Below are 26,370 nucleotides of genomic sequence, written 5' to 3'. Positions count from 1 at the left end.
TGGGCGCCCCCCATCGATTGGGCCCCGCCATTCGCATGCTAATCCCTGTTTATTTAATCAAATGCTAATAACTCCAATGAAGACGCGGACCCTCCGAGTGTTTTCCCAAATTATGATGCCGCTGCTTAAGCTATTAAGAGGGAAGGCCATTAGCCGAGTCGCCGGAAAAGAGACGGATAAAGAGACCGAGGGACGCCGAACCCCATGGCTCCCTTAAAGCCCCCTAAACGTGGTACTCGATCCATGGAATTAGGCGGTTTTGCTTTCTGCAGGCACTTCTAATTTCCCCAGAACGTATTTTCGGAGGCTCGAATTCTAATCGGTTTTTCATTTTTAGGTTAGGTTCCAGGGTCGACGCTCGGTAATCCTTCTCGCGATCGTCCTTTGAATTTTTAACGCGTATGTCGCCAGGTCGTATCCAAGTGTTAAGTACTAATGTAGCATAAACCGACCCTAAAGCTCGTAAAGTTGTAAGCTCCGACGCCGAAGTCGCGGCGCGTCCTAACCGCGCGCGGAATTACTTTATGGGCCGCAATTAAACCGCGCCGCGGAATTCTCATGCGTGACGATCGCTGCTCGCGATGAATTCCGCCGGACTTCGGGCCCTCGTCGTTGTTGCCGTTATCGTTATCGATATTATCCGTCCCGTACTCTGGGTTGATATTGCGGTGCGCTCATTAAAGCACGCCCTGCACGTGTCGAGGGAGGTCTTATCGCTATGCGCTGCGCTTATGGCTGGTTCCTGCGTAGATTTGGTGCAGGCTTTTAGATCGATCGAAATTGCTCCAGCTTGTGCAAGTCCTGTTCGGAATGATTACCCGAGCCGAGAATTCTGAACTATATCCTGGAATAAATTTAAATATAAATCCCTAATTCGAATGAAATCCTCCCGGGAAATTTCAAATGTACTTCTAGGTCGTATCAATTGATTTCCGTGTAGATATCCGCGGTTCACTTATTCGCAGCTGGGTTCATTCTTCCCGATCGAAAGCGTGCAGGATGTTTTTACGACACCTGCAAATTTTCGTCCCTAGTTTATCCAGTCTACCGTAGTCCGGTTGCCCTTTACACGTCGTCCACTTTTCCAGCGACTTGCTAATTTCCATCCTCCCTCGCCGATGGATTGTTACAGCCATGTTTCAGCAGAGACAATGGTACTTTTCCCGACTGACCAAGTCTTATCCCGTTCTGAAGCTGTTCGACGTGTACGATCGCCAGGTAAGGCCCCTTCGTCGGCGTCATCATTTAACGCCGTTGAAGGTTTCCTGGTTTACCTCTTTTACTTTTCGCTTTATTTTCAGTCGTTCATCCGCCAGTACGTTCTGGATAACATCTTCGTTTGCATATTGATGTACATCCTGTTTTACGCCGCCCTGTGGTACGCCAACAAGGTAACTACCCAGTAAAACTTGGATAGCTCGACGACTACTACGAACGTCTTCTGCTCGATCGATTGCAGGTCATCAGGTGGATCGAGAAGTCAAATCGAGAAGTTCTCGCCTCGGTGGAGGAGAACAGAAGTGTAGGTGGAATTACGTGTACTGGGAAATGGGTTTTCGAGGCGCCATTTTATCCGGAGAGGACAATTTCGCTCGCTTTAGTATTTCCCTATAAAGTAGCGTATATATCGTCATGTATCGATGGAACGATCGATGTCTTCTTCGGATGGTGCATTATTAAGGGGTTTAAGTTAATTCTGATGGAATTTATAAATTGATTATAGAAACTGGACGACGTCATCGCCCTGAAGAACAAACGCGCCGAGTACGAGGAAGTCGTGGTCAAAGCGGTTAGCTTGCGGATTTTGTCTTAGTGAATCGTTCCTTATCTCTAACTTCCTTCTACCGAGCTTCCGTTTACGTCCTGCTGTATACGGGAAAGTTGGAATTACGCAATAAAACGTTAACTTTTCCAGAAAGGGGCGCAGAAAGTCACCGCCAGGCATTTGGACAATGAGGTGGGTTCGAGATGGGGTTTCGAAGTTATGTCAGGAGGCTAAACGTTATTGTGGCTTAATGTTACAGAATAATAATGGGTTCTGGAACGATAATAAATGCTCGTACATTTCTAGATAAAGAGGCTGAACACGGAATTGGCTGCCACGGCGAACAAGATGGCGGAGCTGGAGAAGGTCCTAGGAAAAGTAAACGGACGTCGTTATTCCCCGGATTAAGTGATGTTCAGGGCCTTCCAGTAATTGCTAATTAATGTTAGGTCATTTTCAGTGCAAGTTCTGGGAGAACTCTCCCCGTGAACCGACAGGAATCGTTATCTCTCGCGAATGCAAATCTCTCGAGGGAGGAGAGGGTGCGTCGGACTTGTTCGCGGATGTCAAGGTAGGATTGAATTTGATTTTTCTTTTTTATTCATTCCACAGAACCTCGTTCATTAAATAATGGCCTTTTATTTTCTAAATATTATCTGGGGATGATCTCGAATTTTTTTAATTTCAAAAGATACTCGAACCGTCCTTTCCACCCCCGACGCCACCAGAGCCTCCACCGAGGAAGTACGGGATCTTTGTCAGTAGACCACCTGGGCATCGTCCAACCCCTTCTACACCTGCAACCGGCTATTCAGCTCTATCCCCGAAAATCGGATTCAAGTAATCGAGCCTCTGCCGAGAACTCTTCGACCGAAACCTCGTACCGAGGTAATTATCCAAAAGACTTAATCAGGAGAAAAGTATCTAAATAAATTCGAACCGGGGTGTTTACCTGGCGGTGAAATTTTAGTTCCTAGCAGAGTGATATCCAGGTACAACTGCCAGTACGAGGGCGACAGGAAGAGGAGCTACTTGAGGAAGTGGAGGTCGCCATCGAGGAGACCATCCTTCGGTAACATTAAGAAATTCCCAATCGAACCGTTCAAACCAGTCACGCCGCTCACCAGATCTGTGCTTGGCTTGGCACCTATTTTGCTAGCTGATGACTGACCTTGTAAATTAATGACGTTCTTGCGGGCGTTACAAAAAATCTGCTTATGTCATGTGACGGTAAATTAATTCACCGCGGTGTAAATAATGATCGTTCATTGAACGCGAGATACGTAGAAGTCGATCTAATGTATGAGTGGTATTTTGGTAATAATTTTCTCCTCAATTTCAGCGTGCATTATAAAGACATTTTACGGTGAATATCACGAGGCTGATTACTGTTGTCCCGTCCGAAAGCATTAAAGTGGTAACGAGATTTTTATAAACAGGACATAACGGAGCCAGACCGTGCGGTTGGGCTCTGGAAATTTTTTGGGAAACTTCCGTGACGCCGATCCGCGTCAAGGAACGCCATTTTTAGGATGAGGAAAATTCCACTGGCGAGACCTTACCGTGGCACAAAACCGACCAATGGAAATCCCGTTTGGAAACTGGCGAAAACCCGAGGGATCCCATGGGATGAAGACCCATGGGTTAGGGACAGGGTCCGTCACACCCCCAAAACTTTTCGGCCAATCGAGCGAGGGTGCGATCCATTATGTTCCAGAAGACGAATGTACTTTTGAGCTCCACGAGTGTGTTGTAAAATCCTAGTAAACTACGGCTCCAGTTTCCATTCCTAATTTCCATGGAAAGGGACTCGAACTGCATCAAAGAGATCCGGGGATGTTGATTCATTGGTTAGGGTTGAAACCGGCCACACCCATTGGTTTCTTCGGCCAATAGAGGGAGGGTGCGTCCGATTACATCCCTCGTAATAAGTTTACTTTCTGGTTCGATGAGGGTGCTACAAAGGAGTGCACCCCTGGTGCAATTTTCAGGTTTACGAGTGGGGCAGGGGGCGCGGTCTTAGAGTTGCACTTCCTTCGATCTGAATCAAACGAAACGATTGTTAGAATGTTTCCTATCCTCTTATTTATTCATCCCTACCCTCGGGTGTCGCCGTCGTGATTAATCTTCGATGACAAGATTAATCTTCCGGATTCCCTGACGCAGATCGGTATGATCGGCACCCTTTGACGTGCACCTCGTTTAATAAATTATTGTCATGTCTAGCCCGATTCTATAACCGTATTCGTAAACAATGCAATGTTGCACACGGAAAGGCGAAAGTGAGCGCAGTCACGTCATGTGGCGTGCACCACATTACACAATAAATCGTAAACCAACTGAAATCCCGGCCTGCAAACAATCCGCAGTCCGACATGATGAGAAATCCTCGGAGCTCGATCGAGGACGAAATACGTGACGATGTGCTCTTTACTGTCGGCGCAAAGTGCAATCGAAGCATTTTGCGAGGCCTTCGAAAAAAAAATATAACGCCACTCGCACGGACATTAATAATTCTCCGTAAAAAGAATAACCGAAGATGCCCGCGCTAATGAGCTCCGCCGTTTATAAATGAAGTGTATGCCAGGCCGGAAGGAGAAATCACGATTGCGCGTTAAGTACTTTTCCGTCGTTTTCTAAAGTTTTCCAAGGAGATACCTTGAACTGGAAACTCACGGCTCAGCGAGCGCCATACCTGTCCAACCTTGAGGGATTACCTGTGATACCGATTCCTCTTCTTCCAATATTTTAATTCGATTAAAAATCTTAGATATGAAACAGGTTCGCAGAGATGGAGAGAATGTTTCCGCCTCGGTCCCGCAGGATTCTCGGGCTGAGGGAAAAGATGAAGATACGACAAAAAGAGATAATGCACAAGCCTGCCGTTCTCTTCCGGGTTTAAATCCCTCCAAAGTCTTACTCGTAGTCAGGTGCAATGCAATGCCCATGTCAACAGACGAGTACAAAAATAACCGAGACTTGTTTCCGAGACCACCGATAGTCACCTTGCGGTTCGAAGTCAGTATTAAAAATCCCTTGCTCTACTTATTATTACTTGATATCGATTTAAATCGATTTTCGGTGCAACGTGTGCAGGCGTATCAGTGCTCATCGTGCATATTGCGTTACCCGACTTTCAATGTGGTTGAAAAATCCGTAGAAAGCAGAGAAACCGAGAGCGCCAAGTTCCGTTGGCGATCATCTGGAGAGGTTTCCCGTCCATGCCGGTACTCGAGCACTTTCTCCGGTGTATTCCCCTGCCTCGGTGCATGTAATCACCGCGAAGAATTCAAACAATATCCGCAGATTCGTCCTCCGCATCGCCATCCAAAGTTCGCGTGATTTCAATTTTCGAAGACATCCCACGCACCGCCAAGAGGCATAATAAAATCCTTGAAAATTTCCAGCACATCTTCGAGCCACCTTTCCTCTAAAAATCCACCAGAACCTATGGATGTTGATATTTCAAAAGAAATAACAAATTCTTTCCTCATCGTGGATTCTGAAATTTTACCGCGTTCTCATGTAAGTGGTTGCAATGAATACACTTCTTCTTCTCCCTTTTTAAGAGAGATATTTACATCTTTTGGATACAATAGTTAATCTATTTTATTAGAATCATGTTATCAAATTTTTCGGTGTCATCGATAATTATCCAATTTTCCAGCTTATTTTTTGCTTCGGGCTCCGGATCTCGATTCGACCTCGCTCGGCTTTCGGAGGTGTCTGGCCGCAAACGTGTGCGTACCGACACGTGTGCGTAAACGCGGTTGTCATCGTCTCGATTCACATTACGAGACACGACAACAGAGTACCAGAGCACCGGGAGTGTCCAACTTTCACTGACTTCACCAGACCGAGGTGCGCACACCGCGTGGTGGTCCGTTCGCCGCGGTTACCAATCCTTCACAGTCATTCCGGAGCTCTGGTAACGTTGGCGAACGGTCTGGGTCGGTCTCAGTCTTCCCCGAGGATCCATTGACAGCTAGTCAATTAAAGAACCAACACCGAGCAACAAAGTAAGTATTCATTCCGATCATTAAATAGCCAAGAAACGTGCGAAACCCACCTAACCAAAGATCATCAGGTTGGGGTATCATTTCCTTGCACCCATTGTTCAGGGCGAGAAATTGAAAGAATTTCATTGTCACTTTAATTAACATGATTATTCCGCCCGGGCTATCGAGGCGTCTCTGGAAAAAGGCTCGGTAATAAAAACACTCCTCACGAATTTTTATTCGTTAATGGTACGCTTTTTTATTAATCATGAATATCAATGATACGACCAGAGCGAAGGAGCGGTTTCATTGATTGTTGTTGAAACGGAATGTTTTAGGGGAGTTTTGAGATCCAGCGGGTTGGATAAGAGTGATCGAGTTTTGGGAAATATCTTAACTCGAGCGGGAACAAAGAAGAGCGGGGTCGCTTCTCGGTGGACACTGCCGACCCTGGGGAGGTCCTTGAAGAAGCGGGAGCAGAAAAAGGAGCGGCGTGGAACCGGACCTCCATATCCCCAATCGACAGACACAGTGCCGGCAGTCGCGCCGGGAAGGAAGCAGAGGAAAGTCGGAGTGGGAAGAGAGTGAGAGTTTTGGCGTGGAGTGACGATACTTCCCGATACCCGAGAAAGACTGGAGGCAGCGTCGGCGTCTTAGAGTCCGCGACCGGCAGCGAAGCGCGACGCGCTCTCTGGTGACTCGCAGTTCGGGATGCCCGAAGCCCTTAACATTAAATATTGAATATCCGGTATTAAACGTGAAACACCTCGGGTTGAGTAACCCAAACCACGTGAAAAGTGAGCTGGATAAAATTTCCCCCGTGGACCGAGAAAAAGGGAGTCGAAGCGTCCGGGTGAAGTTTAAAGTTTCGAGCGGCGCGCGCAGCGGCGAGGACCAATCAGCGAGCAGGGCTTGGAGAATCGACCAATCAGAGGCGGCCTTTGGAGGCAGGGTCAAAGCATGGTCGTGGACACTGGGACGGTGCGGTTGATGATTTTCCTGGGGATGTTTCTCGCCTTCGCCGGCGACTATAGCGCCATCGTGGCGTCCATCTTTGGAAGCCCGGCGGGGAAGAACGAGACCGGAAGGGCTGCGGGACCGGAAGGACCCCCCAAGGAGGGGCTGCATGCCGAAAGGATGGCCCTTGCCGCTGCCAATAAGCACCTCGAGGAGGAAAACGGTAGACTTTCAAGCCGAGATGCGAAATGAAGCGAACGAACAGCCGAGCGCTGCAGAAAAGCGGAGCTGACTTCGCATTCCTTTTACTTTCAGCTCGGCTATTCTGCGACCTGCTTTTACGTAATATCTACTTATAAATACGCCTTTCGCGAGGAATGCAAAGAACGTGGGTGTTCGGAGTGAAGTTGGGATGTTTTCTTACCTGGTGTATTTATGAGTGGCTGTTCGGTGAAAGGGGTGCAGGGGAGTTGAGACTTATTTCAAAGGTGTACCGATTTCTTCGATTGCACACTTTCACTCCTATTAAGTTACTCGCCGTTCCTTTTCTCGACGCGCTAAATTTGTCCTGGACACGCCACGCATCGAGATGGAAGTATTAAACGAAGTTGGATGGCTCTGCTTAGAATATTCCCGGGAACGTTCGTACACAAAGCGACAAAGCACCGCGTGCACTCCGCAATCTCCTCTATCTCCAAGGTCTCCCCTTCCTGGCAGTCGTTCGCGAACCTAGATCGACTCGTGTTAACGCAAAGTAGCTCGTAAATAAAGAAGCAACCTCGTCTCATGGTCGTAAAATTACGGTATCAGCGATGTCATAAGTTCGCGGTTAAATCGTAAAGAGCTCAGGTTCATTTAGACCCTGAAGGCGCGAAGACATACGTACAAGACGCGCAATTATTCGGAACAGTAAGCGGATTTCCTCTCGTATATTCCCGAGATATTCCTTGCTGCTTCTAGAGTACATAAAATCGCTCCAATCGACTTCAGGTATTACATAAATTTACGCAACCGAGTCTAGACTATGTACTTCCTGAAGACGCCGATGTGTACGGATGAGACGCAGGGACTGATCTGATTTTCCATCCTCGCGTGTGCGGTTGATTAGAAAGCGATTATCGGGAGCATCTTGGAGATTGAAAAAGGGATGTCGTAAGTGATAGTCTTAAATTAATTGCCAGCTTGATTTTAATATCCTGGTATCCTTTCCCAGCGGCGACTCGGCGAGCCAAGATGGTGGCGACGATCAAGACGGCTTGTTTGCCAAAACTCGTCTGCGAATTGATGTCATCCGCGCATCAGGATCAACTGAGCGACATGGAGAGGTCTCTGCTCAATCTAATCAGGTACTCATTAAAATTCAGTCAGCTTTTTTCCCCTCAGCTCGAGGAAACAATTTCTTATGGACCGGCGACCTTGGGGTACGATCACGCTGCCGGACGGATCCAGCGGAAATTTTCTAGGATTTTTCCTGTACCGAGATCTGAATATATCTGCTCGCCAATGTGAGTACCTGGTGTCGGATGAACCAGACATTCAAGTTTCGCTGGCAACATGCCGCGTGTAAAGAACTTGACGACCACTTTCAACTGCAAGTCTTTTGCAGCCGGCTACTTTCACAACTTTCGTTTACAACGGGCCGGTAACCGTTCTCTTCTCGCTTGCGTCACGTAATTCTGCTTAACAGTGTTCACAAGAACCCCTTTAATTAGCGATATTCAATGGTAGAGACTGCACGCAACAGTCGGACGTTCACCTGAGAGACTTCCAGAAATCTGGAAAATCCAGCACCGAATTCGTCGTTAATTTCCAATGTTTTTTTCTTTCTTCCTCGTCTCTCCTTGAATTATTAGAATTTTTTTTCTAGAACATGGCGATTAGTGGTCAAAGAGATCTCTAGAAGTTCGGCCGAGAGTCCCAGGAAGTCCGTCGTCCGAAAATTGGACCCTGAAGCAACGTGAAAGTTGGCCAGTTACGTAAGGACACCCGAAAAACGGCGCCGGTCGCCATATTACGCACTCACCGTTTTGTGCGGTGTTATAATAACCGGGACGCACTTTCCTTTTCACGGGTTATCCAACGAAAGGACTTTCTCCGAGCTAACAGCGCCAGAGGCAACGCAGGTCTTTGTGGTCCACGTTGAGATCCCTGATTGTTAAGAAAAAAAAAAGAAAAGAAAAGGTGAATTTCCAACGCCGGTGGACGCTTCCGCTGTTCGTTATCCCGCCATCTTGTTTTACCACTTGCGACGTTTACGGCGTGCATAAATACCGTTTTCAGTTAAACTAAGGCATGCGCTTATGACTTGCTGCACGTCGCGTTATCCTTTTAATGAGACACAAAAGAAAACCTCCCGGGAATCGTATTTTACCTTCCAAGAGTACCGGTAATGAGACAAAAGTAACACGCGAGGGAATAAAGTTGTCGCGAATTGCGAGTTACTTTCAGCCTTTACGCCGCTCGAATGTACGCGCTTGAGATACGACTCATGATTTAATAAGGTATTTTATTTGTTGTTATTTTACGTCCCGAGGCATGTTGGCTTGGTACATTCTGGGAGTATTTTTGAAATTTGTGCAATTTTTGAATTCCCGAATTTTGGGAAGGATAACAAGGCGACGGCGGCAAAAATCGGGGCGCACCCTCCGTTTTCGGCCCTCTCGTTCACGAGAGAGCGAGAGTGGCGAACGGAACGGTGAAGTCGTAGAGAAACGTCTTCGAACGATCCTTACGCGCGCGGTTAATGTCCCGGAAAGATCCGAGCTTTATATTTACTTTTATGTGGGCGTAAACGCAAACGCGAACGCGCAAGGCTCGATTTTATTGGACGGATCGCATCGAGTTAAACCGATCAAGATGGAGAAGCTAAAAAGCCGTTTGCGTTTATTCGTTATATCCCCGCCGAACTACGGCTTTTCGTGATCGTAAAGGAGCAGGATCCCTTCTTCAAGGCTGGGCTTTATCGTAGGAGAGTCTTCTTCTTCTAGCGTGGATTATTATCCATGAATCTGGCCCCTGAATATTCGAGGTGGTCGCCGAGCGGGGACGCCGTTTCCGCCATATTGGATTCGCTCCTCAGCTTATGGAGATTTCTCGATCGCTCGCTTCCTGAGAGGCATATTTAGCCATGAATATTTAGTCGTCGAGTTCTTGCCTCCAAGATGGCGGCCGATGGAAAGGATACGTCGATTCCGACACTGGGTCACCTCGGGTGTGGCAATGGTCGAGTATTCCCGAGCATAAGCCCTCGATATCGAAAGTAAAAGGCAATTTGCCTTGTGCCTATTCGGAGCATATTGCGACCGTGCAAAGTAACGCTCTGTTTCCCTCAAGTCAGCCGATTCATTCGCAGGCATTTTCTTCGCCACGACGTTAATCTTTTACTCTTACTTTCCAGCAGACCTTGCAATTCCGTCGTCAAACTGAAAATGATTTAATTAGGAATTTATGTTTAATATCGTGTTGTTAAAATTGTACGTGGAATTTCCGAGTGACTAAAAGGATGTACGGCGTTTTTTTCTTTTCTTTTCAGGGAAACGAGCTTGACCACTATGGCGGAAGTGGCGTCGAGGTACCATTTCGCGGCACATATGGGTCAGCTGATTTCCGGTCTGGAAGGTCAAGGATGTTATAATTTCTACCCCACTTGCCCGCTCCCTGGACCCAGTGTGTTGAACATGATGAAGAAGATCTCACTTCGTTGACGAAGATCGAGGATCTCGTGACACCACTTGGGTCATCACCTGATGATGGCAGATCGCAGGGATCGAGACTTAGTTTTAGGAGATTCGAAAACTGCGCGAGATCTTTTATTGATATTATTACTGGATAGCATTGAAATCTTCGATCTCGATCGATCGATATTAGACATTAACCAGGATTACGATGAAAGTGGAGGAGATGATAAGAAGTCTGGTCATGCAAGCTGTGCGAATGTAGATCTGGAGTGTCAGTTTGGATATCTGTGATACCGGGCAGGATGAAATTGCAAAATGGACATTACCTTCCGAGTTTAATTTATTGTTCCGAAAATAGTTGCAGTTCTCGTTCTCCCCTTTTTGATGCTTTCCTTTACGGCGAAAGGGAAACGTTAAAAAAGAGAAAAAAAAAAACGCATAAAATTTATGCCGACACAGATATTGCGACTCGAGTTTTTGTTAAGTTTCATAAAAGTAGCGTAAACGTAGTTTGTAAACATAGGTGTACTTAGTTAATAAGTGTTTAGCACGGTAGGAATTATTATCGAATGACCAATCACCTTATCACGCCTCGGTGTATCAAACGTCAGGAAAGTACTTTTATCATTCGGCGGAGTAGGTACATCGAGAAACTAGTCTTGTTCGAAAGTGCTTTCGAAGTAAATGCCGGTGACGATAGATCCCCGTAAACCGGCATTAATCGTCATCATTACCGGCAAACTTCATCTCCGCTGTCGAGGTTAACTTTCAATCTGTGACTTTCGCGTACTACTATGTAATAATTACCGCAAAATATTGATAGGACACGACCACCTAGCGTAATCTAGAGAGACCCGTGTACTCATAAGCTAAAAATCAAGTTTCCAAGTGCGACTTGGATTTAGAATTATTTTTCTACTTCGACACCAGTTCAACAGAGACTCGTTGAACTTCTCACGTTAAGCTTGCCAATGTAAGAGGAATCACAAGTTCACGTGGACTTTTAATAAACCGCGTTAAATGTTTTAGTTGCAGTTTCAATTACTCAATGGAGCTGTGGACGTCGAGACCGCGATCAGTGCCCGAGGTGTCCTTAACGCGTCTCTTATCGATAAAGGGAAGTGTCCTAAGGACACCGCACATCCCATAATCGCATTTTCCCTCCCACTTCGTTGACACTTTCCGGCATCTCGATGAACTTGTCGAAGGCTCGCCATTAGGTTCCGCTTGTTCCGAGAAGTGGCGGCGCGTAATGCCGTTGAATGGCGTCGTCGGTAATGGAGCTTTGGCTTTGACCCCCGCAATTATACATCCGAGAAGGAGAAAGGCAATTTGCCGGGCCGAGTTACCGGGATCGGCAGCAACCGGGGATTATATCCTCGGTAACTCCGGTATAAGGACGCCGGAGAAACCTCGCTCGCGTTTCCCATAAGGCCCGATTGCTTCCTCGACGGACGAGCGACATGCTTTTCCCGGCTCGATAATCATTTCCCGTTCGCAAAGAACTTCGCCGCCGTTTTGAACGCGGCTCTTCGGACGTTTCGTAAAACTCCGATTTTTGACCTCTTGCTCGTGTACAACGGACGGCGCGCCGGTCAATTTTTTTTTTCCACCGCGATATGCCCTGAAGTACTCTCAATGTCAAGTGAGTGGCTACTTGCGGAGGTCTTACAATCTCGAGTGGCCACTCGCCCCAAGAATCAGCGTTCCGAACTGGAGGCTCGAAAAAACTTCCCGATTACAAGGCCGACTGTAATCGAGAAGTAGCTTTCGATCGAGCCAAAGACTTGCGGCAATGCCCGTTTTTGGGCCGTTAACGACGCGTTATGAGACTCTGTTGGGTTTAAATTTGACCCGAGACCAGTTGCGAGACACACGTCATAGAACGACGTGACGGCTTTTTATGAACACACGCATGTGTACGTTTACCACGCACAGGGTGAATTAGAGTGAAAATATAGTCTTACAATTGCGAGTGGCCATTCGCCCCAAGACCTGGAGGCTCAAAAAACTTCTCGATTACAACGCCGGTTATAATCGAGAAGTTGCTTTCGATCAAGCCAAAGACTTGCATTAAATGGCCATTTTTGGGCCGTTAACGACGCGTTCTAAGACACGGTTGGATTTAAATTATTCAGCCCAAGTCCAGTTGCGAGACACGCGTCATAGAACGACGTGACGGTTTTTTATGAACACACGCATGTGTACGTGCACAGAACAAATTGGAGTAAAAATAGTGCCAGCTGGAGGAGGGAGTATGGTCTGCCAAGCGAGGATGCACTTTGTAATGTCATCATTGCACATATTAATGCTTGGTTGAGCTTGTCATTGGAGCTAATAATCCAAAAATATTGGTAATTCTCGCCCCGTTCGTTACTAAATTACCGGAAGGGTGCATCAGCTGCATATGGAGGTAGGGGTGCATATACGTTGCAATTACCTCGCAAGAAAAATGGAATAAAATAATTTTCCGCAAATAAATCGAGCCGAAGGCTAAGTAAGTCGGTAAGGCCTTATCACGAACGGAGTAAAAATAGTTTAATTCTCATTCTAAGCGCATTTCTGGGCATCCGTGAGGGGACGTAAAAGGAATTGCAATGATCGGTAACGTCGGATTATATTTCACCCATCCGGTGTCGTAATCCCTTGAAATTTAATTCCGGGAATTCGAGTTGTAGAGTCGAATCAGAATTTGGTTCCGTCGACGTCCTGAGTTAACGTTCCGAATTTCCTTGGTGAAATCTTGTTTCCGCCGATGTCGATGGAATTTACGATAGCCTGACGAACCGGTGACAGCCGCGTCGTTCCACTGGCAATCGTCGAATTTCGGTTAATCGTGTCAAGTCATTTCTGCACGTCGTGGCTCAGGGCACGTCCACAAGTCCAAAGGGATTCGGCCTTGCCGTGGGGCCCGAAGAGGACACCGACGAATCCGCGTCTCTTCGGCTCGAAATGTCGCAATCTGGAACTCCTATCCGTGGCCAAGAGTCCCAGGAGGGGCAACACTTTCTCCCGAGCCCGGCTGGGGCTCGCTCGGTCACTCCAGGAACATTCAGCAACAAGTTTTTACCAAAGAAACAACACCCGAGTTTTGACCGGTGCTCAGCCGTGGACGAGATCGGTGCTCGAAGGTCGCACGGTACGTAAGGCCGCGATTTAACCGAATCCCGGAATTCGGCCACTTTCCAGTTGAAGTTCAGTGACGAAAAGAAGTTCTCGCGTCTCTAAAAATCCCTCGACGAGCCGCTAAAAGGTCCACGGGATCGATAAATCGTGATAAGCGAGTGATAGGGTCGATCCTCCAGGCTGTTCTCCAGGAGGAACGGTCATGCCCGTAGAGAGTCACCGTCAGTGTCATGTACGGTGTCTTGTACAGTGTCCGTGTTAATTTAGAAATGAAAGAAGGTCTGTTACCAATATTTTACTTAATAATGGTCATATCCGCTAGAGCCAGGTGGAGGGTAAGAAATAATTGACGATTAAGGGACGACGAGTGGTTTGAAACCGTTCTCGGTAGATTCTATCTGCAGGTGGGAATTGGGAATTAATTCTGGGAGGAATGTCAATGGAAATGTACACGTTCTTCAGGTACCATAGTAGAATGCAGCTTTCAAGGACTATTCTGCTCCTCGGATGCTGCTTCCTGGTTTTGGCACTCGTGACAGCGGCCCCCAGTCCACAGGAACCAACTTTCGAGCTTCCGGTTCAGCTTGTCGGATTCCCCGTGATCATTGCTGCAGTCAGGATAACGAACTTCATAAAGAAGCTCGCCTACTCCTTGAATCCCGGTAAGGAACCTCCTCGGGGAGTGGAGTTCGTATTCTGGAAGCGTTCCGGTCGGTTCCGTAACCGGAACTCGGCGAGCTTTTCCGCCATATTAACATACCGACCACGTGGGACGAATGGTCGAACGGCGAAAGCGAAAGTGTTCCACTTGCAGCGATCTCTCGCGCATGCGTGGCCGTCATATTACGACAACGTAAGCGCACGTTGACCAAGGTCCAAACTTGCTTTTGCAAACTGGCCCCAGGCAAACGAGTCGTCAGCGATAATGTCCACGATAGTCATCACCGAAGCAATGAGCGGCAACGAGCATTCCTATCGAGAAAATCGATACTCCGAGTTACCTTATCACGAACGGTCACGGTCACCCGTTATCTTCGACCCTTAAGGTGATGTGAAAGTGGCGTAAAAGGTGTTTCGTTTACGAAACTTTTCTCGAAAATGTCGAAATTTCGAATTTTTTTCTTTCAATTTTATCATATGTATTTTAAACATTTTTTTATAAAACCTGAAATTTCATGAGTGTCAGAAAAGTTTCATGATCGATCGATCCTTCAGATGCCACTTTCACGTGCCTTTAATGCGGTATGTGATAACGATATCTTATAACGCAGATTAGGATCTATTTTATTGATTTTTCAGAAACCTACATGAGTCGAGTGAAGAGGTCTCTGCCACTTGCCCATGACGAAGAGGTTCTTGACATCGCCCAAGTGGAGAAGAAACTCGTAGCCGAGATCGGCGAGAAGGTTTGCATATACGAGAGAATATGCCTGAAGTATGCCAGCAGAACACTTCGGAGAAGAAGCAAGGAGCGAGTTCTTGACTGGAACGTCGTCTTCAGGTTCGCAACGTTTATGCTATATCATGGCGATTGGTAATTCCTAAGAGACCGGCAATTATTATCGGCATGTCGAGGTGACGTAGGGTCAGGAGTACTTCGAGGTGTACCCCATGGAATAATGCATCTCTCGCGACGGTCGTTATGCAACTGCATGTTACCGTGATCGGAGGTGCATCGGTTGCATTGGATCCATCGAGGATCTATGATCCGGTGACGAAACCTCAAATCGATGGATTTCGAGAACCCTGGGTATTATTTCCGGATTTGAATCAGTTTTGGCTACGTTTATGGAATTCATAAGGTCTGCATTCAAGGTTGCAGGTCGTTCAACCCAATTGGTTTTCATGGTCTCTTCTTCCCAAGGGCTTCGAGACGTTCCAGATTCACTCCACGGAAGTGCCGTTTCCTATATCCCCTTCCCTGAAATTAAATCCTTAAGACGATAAAGTCCGGAGGTGGGTTCCCGGGAGCATCGAGCACCGTTCTCGGGATCCTTAAAAGCCACGAGGACTGCAGTCGTCCTTTCTCGAGAGTGGACTATTCCTGGGAACCTAGGAGCCCTTCGGCTGCCTAGTTGTCCCTAAGTACCCTTTCTCCGTCGACAAAGCTTACACTAAATTCAGTTGTAAGTAACACCAAGGCCAGATAACCTTAATGGTGTTGGCTCGTGCACTCTAATGCATTCCGATAACTCTGGCCTCTTTCTCTAGCCCTCCCCCGCGTTTCCGTCTCTCCTCCCAGGTTGCGACATCTTCCTTTCCTAAAAAGCTTCTCGGTCCTGTCTGCCGAAATCTGGACGTTTGAGGACCTGTCATCTTATCAGCCCTTGCTAATGTCTACAGCTAGATTACCAGCACGTGCTCTTCCTATCTCGAAGCCGTCCCCGTTTCCATTGACATAGACTATAGACTCTCGTACCAGAAGACGCGAGGCATCATCCTAATCCTACATCTCTGGAATTCACATTCACAAATGTAAATGACGCCAGGAGAGGAACGGAGACGGTTACAAAATGCCGTAACGACCGTTCAGCTTGGATTAGAGGTATCAAATCGGCCAATAAAAGCAAACGACTGAATGTTATCTAGTTTCATTCGACATTGCGTCGCAGCCAACGAGTGGTGGAGCATTATCACCTTGCGGTCAATCAGCTGTATTTACTTGGCCGTATCGATGATGGACCCATAAAGTCATCCGGAAAATCCGAACTTTCGCCAGCCTCTTCAGCCTCCGTCTCTTGGTTCATGTTTAAATACCCTTTTTGTCTCGTTTCCTCGTTTCCGAGGAAATCTCCCTAACCGATGCTTGCGTCGGAATGAAATGAAAATCGGAGAAAGTGGAACGAGTTTTTCCGCCACTTCCGAGAGGTCTCTGGATTAATTGCTCTCTCTTGTCTTCTATTTGCAGTCAGTACAAGTCATCGCCCGATCCCATGAAGGAGAACTATTTGTTGAGTGTCTTCCTCGGCGACATCGTCGGCAGTCCGAGCCTCTGTCATCAGCTGGTGAAACGTGGAAGAGGCTGCGAAGACTCCTCGTTGTCCGACCCCTAGGGCGAGAAATGTCAAAATACGGGACTAGTTACCTATCTGCCGAATCAAACCGACGATATTTCAGTAAACAGTGTACAGACAGTAATTGCCGTGGCGCTCAAATGGCGTGAAGCTCTTGTAATTAAGTTATCGAATGCTGGGGAAGTAGACGAGGAAGAGCGCGGCTCTTCACGGACGTCGACCTTAACTTTCTACGAGACGTAACATCGAAGAAAGGTGTTGTCGCTGATGCATCTGTAATGCTTGTTGAGGATTACCGACGTCGTAAGATTGAGCGGACGTCGTTTGAAGTAATAGGGAGAAATGGAACGGAAAGGAAAAATCCCATCCTCGGAGAGTTCAATGCTCGGAGTTTCGACGACTGCGATTAAGATTGCACTCGGCATAGATTAATCGTTATTCCGGCGATCGGAATTTAATACATTTTCTTGGTTCTTCCGGGCGTTAGAAAGTAGTGAAAATGGTAAACTGGTTTTATATGGGTTTACAATGACGATTTAATCGACAGGTTGGTGCAAATGTACAGGGTAGTTAAGTGCGAGGAATTGTAACGAGAGTTAGGGTTATCACTGTGTACATAATAGGTCAATTTATACATGTGTTCTGGAGGTTAAGATTAATAGGCGAGCAGGAAATGTAAATAGTACCTAGTAAATGTCGAGGTCTTCCCAGAGACTGAGTATTAACGATGTCAAAATAACGCGTAAACGCTCAATACTCTACGGTCCTTATATTTTTTTACCTAGGTTAATTTTAAATGTTAAAATACATCGGGTTAAATCATTTCTAGCTACCTTGATTACAGGGTGAACCATGCAATCCAATCAAGCATGCCAAGCTAGGTAAAGCGACATTTATAGTGCATGACTCTTAAGACAAGAAATCTCGATACCCTGATTTATGTCATTTTCACTTAAAGCAGTAAATCAATATTTACAATTTTATGATACCTTAACGGTGCTTGCAAAAATTATCTCCACTCACGTCTTCTCATTAAAAATAATATACCCATTATGCTGAATAATTGTAAATCTGTACGGTGCTTGATTTAATAAATTCCATCCGATACTCGTTTTTACAGATGTCCTGAATTTTATGAAAATGTGCGTATCGATTACATTTATGAAGTGATGTATCAATGACTACGTGCAGGTTACGTGATCAGTTTAGGAACCGTAGATGACTCCGAGTTCGGTTCCGCTGATTTTCCTCCTTCTCCTCCTTTCACTATCCTTAATCCTTTCACAAATTTCTAACAGGGTATATGCTGGAATATAAAGAGAGAGGTATCGGCGTTTTGCGTTTACGCGGACAAAATGGCGACCGTGCGAGTGGAAATGTAGGTTCTCTCTTCGAGAGAGAGTTGCCCGCGATGACGTCCCTCCAGCCCACGCTGGTACCAAAGACCTGGACAGCAACTTGGCTTCAAGGCAGTCTTCAAGGATCTTCCGGGAGATCTGCATCTTTGAAATTTCCGACTCCACCTCTAGAAAAAACGAGAGAAAAAACGGAAAAATATTTCCATCACCCCAACACCTGCAAGACGTGAGTCGCGACGGTGCCCCCAAGTTCTGGGTCCGGATAATCCGTCAACAATCAACATACAAGCTGTATGTAAAATATCAAAATTTCTACAACTCACCTACTAGTTCGCCGAAATGCATTTCCCGAGAATTTCCACTGTTTCTCAGGTGTCGCAGCGGAAATCGACGGTGAGTTGCCTCGAGAACTCGACGGGTACTTAGGTCGATTAAACAAGCAATCATAATCGCCTGATTGGCCAAGGGTTCTCGATTCGATCGGGCCCAGTGTCGATTTTCCGGGTCGCTGTGGAAAACAAAGCGATTCTTGGAGTGCGAAACGCTTTGTTAACGGGCGCACATTAATCCGCAGCTAACGCGATAAACCGCCGGTGGGAAACGCGTAAAAAGAAACATGGCTGGCATTGCGGACCCCCTGAAGACGAAGGCATGAAGTCTGCCAGGCAGATCGTAACAGGGAACATGAATTAGCGGTGCCAGTTCCGCAGAAGTATAGACAGCGAAATTGAAAGAGAGATCCACATCCGGTCTAGATGGCCATATATCGACGGAAATTCCGGTCCGGGATGAGATTATGGCTCATCGGCTCGACCCTGATGGTCTTTATGGTGTTTTTCGAGCTGACCACCGCAGAAGCAGTGACCAATCAGCTGCAGTTGCACTCCTGCAACTTCAGGGGCTACAAGGTCTACAACACCACCGATTTGCTGAAGTAAGTAGGAGTAGGTTCTTGAAATTAGGTTCCGATCAGTGAAACTTAACTTTCACGCCATACAATCGGCACCGCGTAGGAGGACCTCGAGAAAATGTTTTGTGTGATCCGATTCGGAAAGAAAGGCTCGTTAAAAAGGATTCAATTGGTCGCAGATGCATGAACGAGTTGGCTTCCAATGTACTCAATCAGAGCAAGGCATCCGGGGAAGTGAAAAGTCGGCACCTTCGAGATTCCCCAAGAAGCAGAGTGAATTTTCAGTTTTCTCACGGAAGGACAGGGAGGCCGGAAGTGGATCCTTTTTCCTATTATTACAGCTCTAAGCCGAGCAATTCGGTGAGTCGTTAAGTGAGTATGATTAAGGGGCATGTGCATGATTGGTCAGAATTTTTTTTCCAGTTCCATCCGAGTACTCCGATTGCGGCGTCGCCTCGATTAGAGTATTATCAGCCTGGAACTAGGTATCCTAATTTATTGGGTCCGAATTCCGCGGATGGTCCTGGGTCGATCCTTTACGACGCGTTGACTTCTATAGCTCGATATGATGACTTCAAATGTATTCCAAGAATTTTGTGCGAAGTGGCCAGTGGAACCATGCCAGGAAGTGGAAGTTCCCAGCAAAGGGAGTTCCAGTTAGAGAATCTGGGAGTTAACGCATTAATTAGGTAAGCAAAGGTGTCCTTTCAAGTCTGAAAAAGTTAGGATGATCGAGAAGCATTAAAATAATTATTAAAATTGTTTCCGATAGTCTGCTATCAGTCCTGAGCAGCACGGAGTCGGCACCTCTTCTAAACTTCGCGAAAGCGACGCTTACGGGATATTCGAGCAAAGGAAATCCTGGAAACTGTTTCAAAGAGTATCCGAGATGTCCAAGAAACCCTGACGACCTGGTTAATTACTTGAACAACCATAATGGCGGGTTCTTCCGGTTCTTCAAAAGCATCCGTGGCAATGCAGGAAACACTCCTCAGCAAGGACCTTACGTTACGCAAGGTGAATGGCAGTATTCCTAATTATCTTTGCGCATCTGTCAATCGAAGACGATGATGGATAAAGATGGTAGATATTGGCTGGAAAGATCCAGCCGAGCTGGGGGGAACCGCGTTAAATCATCCGCCGCGTGGCTTTGTGATATTGATGACCACATTGATGATGATGAAAGGGCCAGCAACATTGATAACGTGTTCATTATCGTAGCACGCGTCTTTTGTGTGTACGGATTTATTACCGCCTGATTTATTGCGGCAGAGGTGTAATTAATTACCGTCGATTGTCAGGTGAACGAGTGGTTTATGGACAAGCCAGGGTGGAGCAGACTCCACCTTTAGGGTTCTCCAACGGCGGATTGGTGCGCACCGGGGAACTTAAATTCGACCAAGTGGGTTCCCCCCCTCGTCAGTACAATGGAAAGATCGAACGAGGTCGAAATGAGTCCGGGAAGATCGTTTTTCCTGGGTCGAGTAAAAGCGGGGACCATCCAATCCTGAACAGAGTGTCAAAGTCCTTCGGAAGCTACCAGGAACCAGGAATCGCCAGTCAGAATGTGTTCAGTCCTGCACCTCCATTCTTTCCACAGGTACTTGTGAATTAAAATCCGAGATATGTATCAAAGAATTTAGTAGCTCCCTTTTGAAGCTGACTTTTGGGATGATGATCTATTTCCGTAGGATGGAAAATCTCAGGAGCCCAGGACGTACACCTTGCCGAACGCCTACCAAAGACCTCAGCAGCAATTAGGTTCGGGTCAGGTCCCAGGCATGAACGGCAATGCCAATGCCATCAATTTTGCAAAGCCTCAGATTTACATTCCCGAGGAAGCTACCAACGAGTCGATAAAGACGTACACCTTCCCTGATGGATACAAAGTGAAGATCAACGTGGCCTTCTCCAAGCTCTTTTCCGATGGCTACAAGAAGGCCCTGAGGAGGAGCTTCAACGACGACCGTGGTCCACATCCTGTGAATTTCGAGGGATTCAGGATGGTGGACCTGGCATCTTTGCTTTCTCTGGACAAGGCTCGACCGGATGAACAGGCTGTGCATCCTTGCGACATGATCTGTCATGACATACATGGAACGCCTGTGCAGTTTAACCAGATTCTGAGCCATTCCGGGGACCTGGTCACTCTTATGGCGCCTGATCGGCCAATTCTGGATCTGTCAAATCCTCTGCCTTGCGAGATAATTTGCATCGACAAAACAGGGGAGAGACGACACTTGTCCACAACTCTAAGCAAGGTCTTGAGATCCAGCAACGGGCGGCAACAATCTACCGAGCATCCTTCCAGCAACGATCCGAGCAATCAACAACCTGTTCAAGGTTTTAAGAATTAGAGCTCAGACTCCTGAATCATTTTTTCTGGGGTTTCCGTGTACCATTGTGTGTTGCCTTTTAACAGAATGTCTCTACGTTTGCTTTTGTGATGTCTTTTGACCTGTTTGTAGAGTCGATTCTGTAGTCATCATTTTCATTTATTAAATAGTAAGTAGGTATTATGTATTTCCTTTTAGGTATTAAAACGTTCGATAGTCTTGCGTGAAATCTGGAAGTAATGGGATTATGTATGTCGATGTAGTGGGTGGCACTCGATGTCGGTCACAGAACGGACATGGAGGAATAAAGTAAATCTGAGGAACATGAAACCATGCGTAATTCCATTACCCCAGCCCTCTTATTTAAGGATCTTAGAAAGTTGATCGTTTAGTAATCGGCACTTGTGAACATCTCGACAAAGTACTGCAAATTTTAGGTACATGGAGTGCTCAGAAATCATCGGGTAATAGAATTCTCCGTGACCGATCATCGGAGCCTCGGAAATCCCCCAAAGCTAAGCAGCAGTACAATACAAGAATCGTAAGAAATTTCGATCAGATCAATCCGGGAAATAATCCGAACCTGAAGGAACCGCAAAATATGGAGATGCAACGACGCACGCCTTACGAAGTGGAGGAGGAACCATTTTACGTAAACTATGGTATTGCAAGTTTCGGTCTAATTAATTTACGGAAATATCAGCTCTCAAAAATCCACTTAGTTCTAATTGCATCAGATGAAAATGTTTATAAAGCATATTCAGAATAATACATTTTAGCTGCAGGCGACCCGAACATGATGCCAAACTTTAATGACCAGCCGTTCATGCCAGAGTACCAGAATCCAGGCTCTCCTTTGACTAGAGACTTTATTCCAGTCCAAAACGACTATCATGACGAAAATTCAGTCTTCCCTCCTGGAAGCATAAACCAGGTACAAAACGAAAAGTCCTAAAAAATTTACGTGGAGGTGTGGACATCCTCCAGCTTAAATAATTTCTGTTAGCATAATCTAGGATCCTTCTTCGGTGGGATGCCTCCAATGGGCATGGCACTTCCGGCGCCTATATTGGCAATTCCCGTGGCCCCGATTTCCGGAATCATGGGAATCATGCCGATGATGGCTCCGCCGTATCCCTTTATGGGGTATCCGGGGATGCCGTGTAATCATCCCTCGTGCTACGAGGAGCAACAACCGATGTTGGGGCTTTTCATATGTGGAGGGGTCCTTTACTTTATACCGCCAGGTTTCATCGGGTACATGCCGATATGTGCGGTAGTCCTGCCATGTGTCGGGTCCGGATCGGAAGGTCCTGGAGAAGGTCCTGGAGGCGACGGAGGAGGTGGTGGATTCGGCACTACCACCTCCCAATTTTCCACAGAGCCAACAATTCCGCCAGGTGGAAGTAGGAGGGATCCAGGTAAGCTCATCAATTCCTGCTTCACTCTTTTCCCCTCCTATCCCCTGCAATTACATCTGCGAATCAGGGGTCCTTAAAAAAAAATGGTAACCTAAATGCACATGAACGCACCGGTTATGGGATAATATCCTTGAAAGGAGGATGGGCAGAGCTAATGTCCTGACGCATTCATCTTGATGACCCGTTTCAGGTGGACCTGATTACCCCCGAGAATCCTGCCTGGAAGGAGAGCATTGGAATAAGGACTTCACCGAGTGCGTCCCCATAAAGTACGACAGGGATGCCGAGCTGAAATACACCCATTTGCCCGGGGCTCCTCTGAGTACTCCTGCTAATAAAAAAATGGGCAGGCGGTTCCACAAACTGAAGAAGAAGAAAAAGAAGCTGCTGATCATCACCGACCGCGGCAACATAACCTACGTCAAGGCGAATTGAGATTAATCAACGCGATCACGGATCTTGGGCTCTTTACTCGAGCGAGTCTCAGAAGTGTCACGATATCGTTGACACGGTGACACCGATGATAAAGAGAAGGCCCCTTCATCGACATACCGTGCACACGTGTCTAGGTAATTCTTGTAAACGTATTCAAAATAGAGAAAAAAATTAACTCTCATATGCGGCTTTCAAACGTTCACCAAGGATGCGACTTGGATAATTTCCATGCGAATCTATTCGTATGGGAGAAAAATCCAAACTCGAGAATCCAGTCCCTGGGCACCACTTGAATGGTGCTCCCCACTTTGATCCTGCGCGCTGGTCGAAGGACCCCATCATCTTATGGGTGCAGTCAACGATGCAAGTGGACTCGCGAGTCCGTGTATCCACTCGCAGGAATACTCGCGAATCGGCGTGACACGCGATAGTGTATGTATCAGAAGGCTAATTGTCTTCTGCTGTCAGTTGCACCCCACTTGGCCCTGTCTATGCCACACGCCCCTTCAGGCTATGCCATCTCACCACTCCCACCGGCGACCGCGCACCCTAAATTATACGCCAGAGAGGATAAAATAATTACATGGTGCCTTCCACCTTTCGATATGTTCGCTCTTCCCCCGTAACCCCGGCTAATGCGATCTTATTTGAACAATGTCCTGGGACGTTGACCGACCTGGCCGGACGATTATGTCCGAATCAAGCAGAAACCGCGGGTTACACGAATGCCGGTGTGTACGCGTGTACAGGCACAATGCGTGCGATATGCATACGAGTAATGTGCGTACACGCACTCGCGCGTCAGTCCGTCAGTCGGTCTCTTGACCCGTCCATTCTATCAACCGGTAGCACGGCAAATTACATGTCTGCGGTGGCCAACTTGCCAGCGTCTAATTGGCAGGGTGAGAATTTCGAAGTATGCGAATGAGTGGAGCACACGTCAGGGAAAAATAATTTTTTGAACAAACCTTTCACGCCTGACAACTGACCGGGCGCTCCTGCTCTTTTTATGGGAGTCTAATGTGGGCACCGAGGGGAGTAGGTACGTTACGGGAATTTTGCGTGTACTTGCTAAGGTACTCCGTCGATGATGCCTGCTTTTTGGCGATTTTCTGTTAATTCCCCTGCTCGATTGTTGGGAAAGTTTGACAAGGAGTCGATGAATGTCGAAGAGGTCGAGTCGTTGGTGAAATCTCACCCATTGTTAGAAGACATTGCGTGTCTCTTTTTAGGGCCCTAATTCTTGGACGTGGTCGTTGGGGGGTGACGACGTCGAATGAGCGACGTCGCGACGCCCTTTTACGCGCATATGAATAATCTTATACTATTAATGGTGGCATTACTTTCCGACATCAAAGGGGATTGCGGGCATTGTATTACCGGCGATAATTCCTCGTTATTAGAAGCTTGGGGTGTTGGTTTCATGTCGGCTTACCACACCCCAAGTGCCGAAACAAATCCGCCCGAATTGGAACCGATGCAAAGGAGCTCACGCCCGCTCCTTGTTCGGGGATGACAAAGGACTCATCGTAGTAGACTCTAGTGGTTTGTCCACAATGAAAAACGTCGACGAACTCCTTCTGGGCTCCATCGAACGAGGATCGATCAAGGGACGGCCTAAAGCTGAGAGGAATTCTCTTACCGAGATTAAGAACCGATGGCCCCTACAGCCCGGAAGACAAAGGACTTACACATCTTTTTCTCTTAGATTTAGCCAAGTGCTCCGGAACTTTTCGACAAAAATCAATAGAATACCCTGGACGGCGTTTACGAGCTTCTGCTATCAGCCCTAAAAATCGCGAAACCGAGCGTCGCCCCAGAGAATCTTCAATCCCTCCTGAAACGCGATAGGGTAGTCGCCATTCGCGTGTCCTCGGATTCCCAAGCAATTTCTGCGAAAAGTATCCTGGATAAAAAATCGTCCTGCACGTCTTCGTGGAGGGGTGGATAAGTGAAAGGTCCCAAACCCAAGAAAAAGGCGTTGGACCCTTCAGGGTACTCTACCTAAATTGTATCTTGGAACAAGAAGCATTCGGCAATATTCAGAAACGACCAGGTCGAGATATTGTCCATCAGCAGCAAAGCCACGAAAGGCCGCTATCGAGAAATCCCGCGATCGAGCCCCAAAGGATCAGCCACCCAGTTTGCAGGATCCAATTTACAGCGAGGGCGAATATCCTCCGAAAAAATCGAGGACCAGTTGTCAGGCCATCGAATGCTTCGCCGGCAATCCTGAAGCAGTGGGTAGACGTAGAGGGTACCCTGCCATTCAGAAATTCCTGGATTATGGGACAATATCCCGCACGTCCTGGACCAGATAAGTGAAGCCATCAAGCCCAACAATGAGACGTCGGATTTCCTGGGGATCGGTCGGTGGCTAGCGATTGTAAAACCGCCTGTGGCCATCGGTTGGCCGGCTTTAAACCTTAAAATCGTCGATAAATAACGCATTAAGGCCGGAGCCAGCGGTCGGCGCGCAAATGCGAAGCCGTCAGTCATCCGCGTTGATTGCGCCATTGAGGTCGCGTGTCGAGGATCAATCGACACGCGTGCCAGTATTTTCGTATCATCGGTCGATCCAGGACGATCGCCGGTCGCGTGGATCAGCCTCGACGACGTCGCCGGGAATTTTCTTCCCTTGGCAAAGCCGATGAATTCGTGAGGAAAACCAAACAGAGCCGGCCGAGCCTTAATCCGCGGTTCCGCAGCGCGAGGAAGACGAGACCAGGGATCAGGGCGGATTTCCATCGAGAGTGTCGGATGAGAGGGGCAAACATCTCCGAGCCGAATAGTCGCCCGCCTGGAAATCGAGCCCGTGAAAAATCCGACGGAAAGGGGACTCTTTTAGGTCCAGAAATCCTCAGAGTGCGCCAAGGAGAGCAAACATGGCGGCTTCGCCCACCGTTCGCCGAAATGGCGGACTCCACGGTTTATGAATTCCAAGTGGTGGTCGGGTGGAGTGGACCCAGAGGAAAGCTCCGAGCTTAACCGGGAACCTTCTAGCTAGCTTTGTTTAAGACTTCGATCCGCGGAAAAGGTTTGCCAATGGAGACGATCCTCGCGTTGCGATTCTTCCTTCCTATATCTGGCTCTCACTCGCTGAGTTCGTCCAAGAGGACAATGGGTCTTGTATATATTCGGGGTGAAAAGAGTCGATGCCGACGTGGGGTTTATGTGCTTTATTCTCGGGATGAGTTTAATACATAAATAGAACGATCCATGAAGCAGGAGGTCGACGAACACCGGGGAAGTCAGGCTGCATTAAAGTCCGGGCAGGCATTACTCCCAAGATGGAGGCGTCGGCGTTAGACGGCATGGATCGTTAGACAATGTTAGGTTAGGTTACCGCCTTGCTGGATTGTAAGGAAATTGA

General features: G+C 47.3%; 5 protein-coding genes across 6 annotated transcripts; 4 read left to right on the top strand and 1 right to left on the bottom strand.

The window, feature by feature from the left end:
* The first annotated feature begins 1,134 nt into the window (after window positions 1-1,134).
* On the top strand, window positions 1,135-2,864 carry LOC105698177. Its single transcript, XM_012422201.1, has 9 exons — window positions 1,135-1,218; window positions 1,302-1,391; window positions 1,460-1,522; window positions 1,724-1,789; window positions 1,916-1,957; window positions 2,072-2,143; window positions 2,226-2,336; window positions 2,457-2,653; window positions 2,736-2,864. Exons 1-8 carry the CDS (start codon window positions 1,135-1,137, stop codon window positions 2,607-2,609), a joined length of 681 nt encoding a protein of 226 aa, XP_012277624.1. The 3' UTR covers window positions 2,610-2,653; window positions 2,736-2,864.
* Window positions 2,865-6,483: 3,619 nt separating this feature from the next.
* On the top strand, window positions 6,484-10,832 carry LOC105698178. Of its 2 annotated transcripts, none has more exons than XM_012422202.2 (3): window positions 6,484-6,943; window positions 7,934-8,066; window positions 10,253-10,832. In XM_012422202.2, the coding sequence occupies exons 1-3, from the start codon at window positions 6,724-6,726 to the stop codon at window positions 10,422-10,424; spliced, it is 525 nt and encodes a 174-aa protein (XP_012277625.1). In that variant the 5' UTR covers window positions 6,484-6,723; the 3' UTR covers window positions 10,425-10,832. The 2 variants fall into 2 exon arrangements, with proteins under 2 accessions (XP_012277625.1, XP_012277626.1); XM_012422203.2 differs by having other exon boundaries at window positions 8,588-10,381.
* Window positions 10,833-13,998: 3,166 nt separating this feature from the next.
* Window positions 13,999-16,576, top strand: LOC105697879. The gene is made up of 3 exons (XM_012421609.1): window positions 13,999-14,185; window positions 14,823-15,024; window positions 16,432-16,576. Exons 1-3 carry the CDS (start codon window positions 13,999-14,001, stop codon window positions 16,574-16,576), a joined length of 534 nt encoding a protein of 177 aa, XP_012277032.1.
* Window positions 16,577-17,589: 1,013 nt separating this feature from the next.
* On the bottom strand, window positions 17,590-18,261 carry LOC105698208. Its single transcript, XM_012422257.2, has 2 exons — window positions 18,219-18,261; window positions 17,590-18,062 (listed from the first exon to the last, which is right to left on the bottom strand). The coding sequence occupies exons 1-2, from the start codon at window positions 18,238-18,240 to the stop codon at window positions 17,743-17,745; spliced, it is 342 nt and encodes a 113-aa protein (XP_012277680.1). The 5' UTR covers window positions 18,241-18,261; the 3' UTR covers window positions 17,590-17,742.
* A 253-nt stretch (window positions 18,262-18,514) lies between these two features.
* On the top strand, window positions 18,515-23,178 carry LOC105698207. The gene is made up of 10 exons (XM_012422256.2): window positions 18,515-18,829; window positions 18,985-19,165; window positions 19,229-19,494; window positions 19,578-19,822; window positions 20,107-20,405; window positions 20,497-21,148; window positions 21,579-21,803; window positions 21,921-22,075; window positions 22,148-22,562; window positions 22,753-23,178. Exons 1-10 carry the CDS (start codon window positions 18,651-18,653, stop codon window positions 22,995-22,997), a joined length of 2,862 nt encoding a protein of 953 aa, XP_012277679.1. The 5' UTR covers window positions 18,515-18,650; the 3' UTR covers window positions 22,998-23,178.
* The last annotated feature ends 3,192 nt before the right edge of the window (window positions 23,179-26,370 follow it).

This window comes from Orussus abietinus, unplaced genomic scaffold (genome assembly GCF_000612105.2).
Source record: "Orussus abietinus isolate OABI.00-Male unplaced genomic scaffold, Oabi_2.0 scaffold1, whole genome shotgun sequence".
NCBI classification, from domain to species: domain Eukaryota; kingdom Metazoa; phylum Arthropoda; class Insecta; order Hymenoptera; family Orussidae; genus Orussus; species Orussus abietinus.
This window is presented reverse-complemented; position numbering and strand designations above follow the sequence as displayed.

Coding starts and splice junctions, on each gene's coding strand:
- LOC105698177 (XM_012422201.1), top strand. CDS start 1,135: ATGTTTCAGCAGAGACAATGGTACTTTTCCCGACTGACCAAGTCTTAT. Junction 1,219..1,301: donor TCGACGTGTACGATCGCCAG/GTAAGGCCCCTT, acceptor CTTTATTTTCAG/TCGTTCATCCGCCAGTACGT. Junction 1,958..2,071: donor CCAGGCATTTGGACAATGAG/GTGGGTTCGAGA, acceptor GTACATTTCTAG/ATAAAGAGGCTGAACACGGA.
- LOC105698178 (XM_012422202.2), top strand. CDS start 6,724: ATGGTCGTGGACACTGGGACGGTGCGGTTGATGATTTTCCTGGGGATG. Junction 6,944..7,933: donor GCACCTCGAGGAGGAAAACG/GTAGACTTTCAA, acceptor ATCCTTTCCCAG/CGGCGACTCGGCGAGCCAAG. Junction 8,067..10,252: donor TCTCTGCTCAATCTAATCAG/GTACTCATTAAA, acceptor TTTTCTTTTCAG/GGAAACGAGCTTGACCACTA.
- LOC105697879 (XM_012421609.1), top strand. CDS start 13,999: ATGCAGCTTTCAAGGACTATTCTGCTCCTCGGATGCTGCTTCCTGGTT. Junction 14,186..14,822: donor CGCCTACTCCTTGAATCCCG/GTAAGGAACCTC, acceptor TTGATTTTTCAG/AAACCTACATGAGTCGAGTG. Junction 15,025..16,431: donor GACTGGAACGTCGTCTTCAG/GTTCGCAACGTT, acceptor TTCTATTTGCAG/TCAGTACAAGTCATCGCCCG.
- LOC105698208 (XM_012422257.2), bottom strand. CDS start 18,240: ATGCATTTCGGCGAACTAGTAG. Junction 18,063..18,218: donor GCATTTCGGCGAACTAGTAG/GTGAGTTGTAGA, acceptor CGTTTTTTCTAG/AGGTGGAGTCGGAAATTTCA.
- LOC105698207 (XM_012422256.2), top strand. CDS start 18,651: ATGGCCATATATCGACGGAAATTCCGGTCCGGGATGAGATTATGGCTC. Junction 18,830..18,984: donor AACACCACCGATTTGCTGAA/GTAAGTAGGAGT, acceptor AATTGGTCGCAG/ATGCATGAACGAGTTGGCTT. Junction 19,823..20,106: donor AGGACCTTACGTTACGCAAG/GTGAATGGCAGT, acceptor GTCGATTGTCAG/GTGAACGAGTGGTTTATGGA.